Here is an 8,024-nt window from a genome sequence, read left to right as displayed (position 1 = left end):
TGCATATCCCCACCCCGGCCAATCACAGCGCCCGAGCTCGAGGCCGTCGAGGCATCAAACCAATCACAGCCCGGCAGCAGAAGCCCCTAAGTGGTGGGTTTTTTTGGGGTACTTTTTTTTAGGGTGGGGAGGGTCGTACGCTAATTTTGATTATCGCTGCTAACGCTCGGTTAGCGTATCTCTCTGCTAATGGTAATTATCGCCGCTAACATTAACTTGCTGTGTCTCTCTGCTTATGGTGATTATCACTGCTAATATTCAGTTAGTGTATCTCTCCAGCTAACGGCGATTATCGATGCTAACATTCAGTTAGCGTGTCTCTCTGCTAACAGTGATTAGCAGTGCTAAGATTCAATTAGCGTGTCTCCCTGCTAACAGTGACTAGCAGTGCTAACATCCAGTCAGCGTGTCACATTGCTAATCGTGACCATCGCTGCTAATACTCGGTCGACACATTTCTCTGCTAACAGTGATTACCACCACTACATCCAGTCAATATATCTTATGCTAACAGCACGCTAACCATCACTGCTAAAATTCAGCCCACGTCATTGTTAAAAGCGATCGCCACTGCTAACATTCAGCTAGCGTGTCTCACTTAAAACTGTAGCTGTCGCCGCTAATATTCGGTCAGTGTATATCCGTGCTAAGTGTCGTCATCACCGCTAGCATTCAGTTAGCGTATCTCCACGCTAACGGTAGTTATCACCCATCGGTTTTGACTTATTTTCCTCACAGGTCCTACATCCTCTAGGTAGCGCTACGGCGTTATAGCCTCTATGTAGGGATAGGCAAAAAAACTACAACGCAAAGGATTCTGGGTACGCTCGCCGTGCGACCGACCCCTCCTCTTCGGCCACGCCCTGTACCGGACTACAATACCCACAATTCCCTGCTTCAAGCGGCGCCGCGCGTTGAACTGAACTGAACGGATGCTACAGAGAGAGAGAGAGGGCTAACAAGCAACTGGCCGCTCGCATATATTAGCACAAATTAGCATAAATTAGCACAACAAACCCCGCCCCTCCCCCCAAAACCCCACCCCCTTTCCCCCCTCCTCCTCGGCAGATGATTGACGTGTCGTGCGATTGGTTCGCGGCCCACGGGGGCGGGGTTTATCAGCTAGCACGAACAACAGTGGTGGGGGGCGGGAACCGAAAGGAGATTCGTCAGAGTTGGGGGGGGGCGGGGTCAAAAAGGGGGCGGGGTTTGAGCTCGGTGTCGATTTACAGGGGAGGGACGGGGGATGGGGGGGAGGGGTTTTGGGGGAGGGAACGGAGGGTTAGCGATTAGCGACGGGGCGGGAGAGAGAGAGAAACTCCGCCCTCTTTCCCCCCCGGCCCCGCCCCGCTCCCCGGCCCCGCCCCCCTTGGCTCCGCCCCCCTCCTCTTCAGCAGGACACCTCCATGGTGTGGTTGAGCTGGGCCACGCCCTCGGCGCTGTCCGAGTGGGTGCAGGGTCGCGACCGGGGGCCCTCGCCCGAGCCGGCGCTGGTTAGCGACGCCGTCCGAGACCGGGCCAGGCGCGTCATGCTAGCCGACGGCACTGCGGAGGAGAAAAGAAGAAAAGAATCTGTCCGTCCTTCCGTCTCTCCGTCCGTTCTTTCCCTCCGTCTGTCCGCCCCGCCCGGTCCCCCCTCGACCCGGATTGAGAAACCGGTGACGCTAACATTTAGCGCGCCGGGGGCGTTCGCTAAACGGGAAGAGCGGCTCGATCCGTCGCTCCTGGTTCTGCGCTAACGATCCTGGTTTCGCTTTAGCGATAGCGGTTTTGTGCTAGCGGCCGTGGTTTCGCTTGAAGGACCGTGATTTTGCGCTAACGATCCTGGTTTCGCTTTAGCGATAACGGTTTCGTGCTAACGATCATGGTTTTGCTTTAAGGATCCTGATTTCGCTTTAATGCTTATGACTTCGTGCTAACGTTCACGATTTTGCTGTAACGATCCTGATTTCGCTTTAATTATTATGATTTCGTGCTAACGTTCACGATGTTGCTGTAACGATCCTGATTTCGCTTTAATTATTATGATTTCGTGCTAACGTTCACGATGTTGCTGTAAGGATCCTGATTTCGCTTTAATGCTTATGATTTCGTGCTAACGTTCACGATGTTGCTGTAACGATCCTGATTTCGCTTTAATTATTATGATTTCGTGCTAACGTTCACGATGTTGCTGTAACGATCCTGATTTCGCTTTAATTATTATGATTTCGTGCTAACGTTCACGATGTTGCTGTAAGGATCCTGATTTCGCTTTAATGCTTATGATTTCGTGCTAACGTTCACGATTTTGCTGTAACGATCCTGATTTCGCTTTAATGCTTATGATTTCGTGCTAACGTTCACGATTTTGCTGTAAGGATCCTGATTTTGCTTTAATGATTATGATTTCGTGCTAACGTTCACGATTTTGCTGTAAGGATCCTGATTTTGCTTTAATGATTATGATTTCGTGCTAACGTTCACGATTTTGCTGTAACGATCCTGATTTTGCTTTAATGATTATGATTTCGTGCTAACGTTCACGATGTTGCTGTAAGGATCCTGATTTCGCTTTAATGCTTATGATTTCGTGCTAACGTTCACGATGTTGCTGTAAGGATCCTGATTTTGCTTTAATGCTTATGATTTCGTGCTAACGTTCACGATGTTGCTGTAAGGATCCTGATTTTGCTTTAATTATTATGACTTCGTGCTAACGTTCACGATGTTGCTGTAAGGATCCTGATTTCGCTTTAATGATTATGACTTCGTGCTAACGTTCACGATGTTGCTGTAAGGATCCTGATTTCGCTTTAATGCTTATGATTTCGTGCTAACGTTCACGATTTTGCTGTAACGATCCTGATTTCGCTTTAATGCTTATGATTTCGTGCTAACGTTCACGATTTTGCTGTAAGGATCCTGATTTTGCTTTAATGATTATGATTTCGTGCTAACGTTCACGATTTTGCTGTAAGGATCCTGATTTTGCTTTAATGATTATGATTTCGTGCTAACGTTCACGATTTTGCTGTAACGATCCTGATTTCGCTTTAATGATTATGATTTCGTGCTAACGTTCACGATTTTGCTGTAACGATCCTGATTTTGCTTTAATGATTATGATTTCGTGCTAACGTTCACGATTTTGCTGTAACGATCCTGATTTTGCTTTAATGATTATGATTTCGTGCTAACGTTCACGATTTTGCTGTAACGATCCTGATTTCGCTTTAATGCTTATGACTTCATGCTAACGTTCACGATTATGCTTGAAGGATCACAATTTTGCCGTAACGATCCTGATTTTACATTAAAGTACATTACAGGCATTCTTTCCTTCTTTCGTCCTTTCCTTTCTTTCCTTTCTTTCCTTACTTCTTTCTTTTCTTTCTTTTGGCCCGATTTTGCTTTAACGATCCCGATTTCGCTTCAGCGATCTCGACTTCGCTCCAACGGCCCCGTTTGTCGCTCGAAAACACCAGCGCGGCGTTAGCCGCGGGGGGTTAGCGCGCCAGCCTCGCGGCCGAGATCAGACCGTGGACCCCCCGCTCCGCTAACCCCCGGTGTTAGCCGCGGGGGGTTAGCGCGCTAGCCTGGCAGCCGAGACCGGGCGGGGAAGCCCCGCTCCGCTAACCCCCGGTGTTAGCCGCGGGGATTAGCACACTAGCCTGGCAGCCGAGATCGGACGGTGGACCCCCGCTCCGCTAACCCCCGGTGTTAGCCGCACGGGGGGGGGGGGTTTAGCGCGCCAGCCTCGCGGCCGAGACCCGCTCCGCTAACCCCCCCCCCCTCCGGGGGCCGTCGTTAGCGGGGCCGCTAAACGGACGTTCCAGACGGACAGACAGAGGGTTCCGCCCCCCCCCCCCCAATCCCGGTAGCCGGTTCCATGCAGACTCCTCCCCCTCCCCCCCCCCACAGAGAAATGGGGGCGTTCCCAATGGAGGGGGCGTGGCCCCCCGACCACAGCCAGCCAATCACCATGCAGGTAGCGGGTGCGCGGGGCGGAGCGAGACAGAGGGGCCCATTTTTTTCCTGTGTCTGGGAAAAAAACCGTCGCGAAAAGAAAGAGCGGAGAAGAGAGAGGAAGAAAGAAAGGAGAGAAGCGAAAGAGAAGGGAAAGAAACGAAGGGAAAGGACAGGAGAGAGAGAGAGAGAGAGAAGGAAAGAAAGAGGAAAGGAAATGAAGGAAGGAAAAAGAAAGGAAATCGAGGGGGAAAAAAAGAAAAGCAGAAAAGGGAGAAACAGGGAAACAAAGGAAGAAAGAGAACGAGAGAGAGGAGAATGAAAGACGAGGAAGGCAAGAAAGGGAATAAAACATAGAAAGAAAAAGAAAAAGAAAGCAAAGGAAAGAAAGAGACAGAAAATCAAGGAGAGAAAGAAAGAATGAAAGAGAAAGAAAGGAAAAAAAGAAGAAAGAAAGAAAAGGAATAAAAAAGAAAAAGAAAGAAATGAAAGAAATGGCAGGAAAGAAAGAGACAGAAAATCAAGGAAAGAAAGAAAGAATGAAAGAAAGAAAGAAAAGAAGAAAGAAAGAAAAGGAATAAAAAATAAAGACAGAATAAGGAAGAAAGAAAGAAAGGAAAGAAATGAAAGAAATGGCAGGAAAGAAAGAGACGGAAAATCAAGGAAAGGAAGAAAGAATGAAAGAGAAAGAAAGAAAAGAAGAAAGAAAGAAAAGAAACGGAATAAAAGAGAGAACGAAACGAAAGAAAGAAAGAAAGAAAGAAAGAAAGAAAGAAAACCCACAAAGGTCAGAAGGTTAATCGGAGCTGGATGCATTAGTGTGGCGGCAAACAGGAAACAGGAAGTGAGGAGACAGGAAACAGGAAGCCAGCAAACAGGAGACAGGAAATGAGGAGACAGGAAACAGGAAGCCAGCAAACAGGAAACAGGAAGTGGGGAGACAGGAAACAGGAAGCCAGGAAACAGGAAACAGGAAGTGAGGAGACAGGAAACAGGAAGCAGGAAGCCAGCAAACAGGAAACAGGAAATGAGGAGACAGGAAACAGGAAGGCAGCAAACAGGAAACAGGAAGGCAGCAAACAGGAAACAGGAAGCCAGCAAACAGGAAACAGGAAATGAGGAGACAGCAAACAGGAAGCCAGCAAACAGGAAACAGGAAGTGAGGAGACAGGAAACAGGAAGCAGGAAACAGGAAGTACCTGGCCCTCCACTCAACCTCCGATCCTTTATATACGCGACTGAGAGGGAGGCGGGAGGGGGAGGGGGAGGAGACACAGAAGGCAGGGTTAGCGTAGCGCTCCCGCGGGGCGCTGCAACACGGCGCACTGACAGGTAACACACTGCGACACCAGCTACCGAAACACACAACACACTGAAACACACAACACACTGAAACACACAACACACTGTAACACACAACACACTGAAACACACAACACACTGTAACACACAACACACTGAAACACAAGCTACTGAAACACACAACACACTGAAACACACAACACACTGAAACACACAACACACTGAAACACACAACACACTGTAACACAAGCTACTGAAACACACAACACACTGTAACACAACACACTGCAACAGACAACACACTGTAACACGACGCACTGAAACAGACAACACACTGCAACACGACGCACTTAAACAGACAACACACTGCAACACGACGCACTTAGACAACACACTGCAACACGACGCACTTAAACAGACAACACACTGCAACACAGCGCACTTAAACAGACAACACACTGCAACACGACGCACTTAAACAGACAACACACTGCAACATGACACACTTAAACACGACACACCGCAACACACAACACAGACGCGCCCTTTATCGTCGGAAAAACACAGCCAGGAACGCACAGGACAGAAGGAGGTGTGTAATTAAGGTCTCGAACCCAGGCTGTGAGTGTGTTCACACACACACACACACACACACACTCTATACACACACACACACACACACTCTATACACACACACACACACACACACACACTCTATACACACACACACACTCTATACACACACACACACGCGCACACACACTCTATACACACACACACACACACACTCTATACACACACACACACACTCTATACACACACATACACTCTATACACACACACACACACACACTCTATACACACACACACACACACACTCTATACACACACACACACTCTATACACACACACACACACTCTATACACACACACACACACACACACACACACACACACTCTATACACACACACACACACACACACTCTATACACACACACACACACACACTCTATACACACACACACACACACACACACACACACACACACTCTATACACTCACACACACACACACACACTCTATACACACACACACACACACACACACTCTATACACACACACACACACGCACACTGCAGCTGGTGTGTTCTCGGCGCGTTATCGGCGATGCTCTCCGAGGTGTGCACTTACTGTAGCCCATCCCCTGGAGGAAGTACTTGAACGCCTCGGTCAGCTTGCCGGGCTGGAGGGAGACAATTACACACAGTTACAGTTACAGTTACAATTACATTACAATTACAATTACAATTACAGTTACAATTACAATTACAATTACATTACAGTTACAGTTACCATTACATTACATTACAGTTACATTATAATCACAGTTACAATTACAATTACAATTACATTACAATTACAATTACAGTTACAATTACAATTACAATTACAATTACAGTTACCATTACATTACATTACAGTTACATTATAATTACAGTTACATTATAATTACAGTTACAATTACATTATAATTAAATTACATTACATTATAATTGCTATAATTACAAATACAGTTACATTACATTATAATTACATTACATTATGATGACATTATAATTACAATTACAGTTACATTACGTTTTAATTACATTACATTATGATTACATTATAATTACATTACATTACATTACATTATGATTACATTATAATTACATTACATTACAATTGCATTATAATTACAGTTACAATTACAATTACTATTACATTACATTACAGTTACATTACGTTATAATTACATTATAATTACATTTACAATTGCAGCTACAATTACATTACATTACATTTAGTTACATTATAATTACAGTTACAGTTACATTACATTATAATTACAATCCCATTACATTACAATTACAGTTACGATTACGTTGTAATTACATTTACATTTGTTCATATCGGGCACCAATGGGAGCTCTTACCTGCGTCAGCTGGGGCAACCCGCCAGAATCCGCCATCTGAAAAGGAGGGATTTATCCTTTCGTACATTATTAGCATTTAGCATTAGCTCTTATCCAGAGCCGCTAACACAGGTTACGGTTTTACCCGTTTACGCGGCTGGATATTTACTGAGGCCCGTCCGGGGTTAAGAGCCCCGCCCCCGAGGGGGGAACGGAACCGGCGACCCTCCAGTTACGAGCCCCTCCTCCTCGCCGCTACGCTACGCTCATTAGCATCTCTGGACGCCGACGTTTAGCCCAGATTTCACTGCGAGATTTCCCGTTTATTAAATAAAAAAAAGAAATGCTATGCTAATTAGAACAACCCCTGATTGATCAATAACGTGCTGACGAGTGTGCTAACGATAATGGCTAACGGTAATTAGCATTTAGCGATTGACTAATCCGATTTGTTAAATCAAAAGACATGCTACGCTAACTAGAGAAACTGTTAATGAAATAATTGTGAATTCTAAATTATCTATGCTATGTGATAGCGTGATGATTACATATACTATGCTAATGAGTGCGCTAATGCTAACAGTTGATGCTAATTGGTGGTTGATTGGTATGCTAATGGTTTGATTAGCTTAATCGGGCTAATTCGTTTAGCCCTATCATGGAAGCGGGGGGGGGGGGGGGGGGGGTTTTGTACCTTCAGGAAGGTGGTGTTGGTGGGGTCCAGCTTGGAGTTACACTCAACCTGGAGGGAGGGAGAGAGAGAGTGATGAGAGAGAGAGAGAGAGAGGGAGGGAGGGAGAGAGAGAGAGAGGGAGAGG

General features: G+C 46.1%; 1 protein-coding gene across 4 annotated transcripts in view; it reads right to left on the bottom strand.

Annotated features, from left to right (window-relative positions):
• Window positions 1–1,356: 1,356 nt before the first annotated feature.
• The window catches only part of ndrg4 (NDRG family member 4), a 43,885-nt gene continuing 37,217 nt past the window's right edge, over window positions 1,357–8,024 (bottom strand). For 2 of the 4 annotated variants that reach the window (XM_036535842.1, XM_036535845.1), the window contains 5 exons: window positions 7,901–7,948; window positions 7,228–7,263; window positions 6,443–6,494; window positions 5,148–5,186; window positions 1,357–1,545 (listed from right to left, as the gene is read on the bottom strand). In XM_036535842.1, the coding sequence (XP_036391735.1) occupies window positions 1,391–1,545; window positions 5,148–5,186; window positions 6,443–6,494; window positions 7,228–7,263; window positions 7,901–7,948 (330 nt within the window). In that variant the 3' untranslated portion in view covers window positions 1,357–1,390. The remainder of the gene's footprint in view (window positions 1,546–5,147; window positions 5,187–6,442; window positions 6,495–7,227; window positions 7,264–7,900; window positions 7,949–8,024) is intronic. The other 2 variants (XM_036535843.1, XM_036535846.1) reach the window with 1 other exon arrangement.

The sequence above is a fragment of the Megalops cyprinoides genome, chromosome 8, assembly GCF_013368585.1.
Source record: "Megalops cyprinoides isolate fMegCyp1 chromosome 8, fMegCyp1.pri, whole genome shotgun sequence".
Classification (NCBI taxonomy): Eukaryota; Metazoa; Chordata; class Actinopteri; order Elopiformes; family Megalopidae; genus Megalops; species Megalops cyprinoides.
The sequence above is the reverse complement of the archived record's forward strand: the minus strand, read 5'-3'. Positions and strand labels throughout refer to the sequence as shown.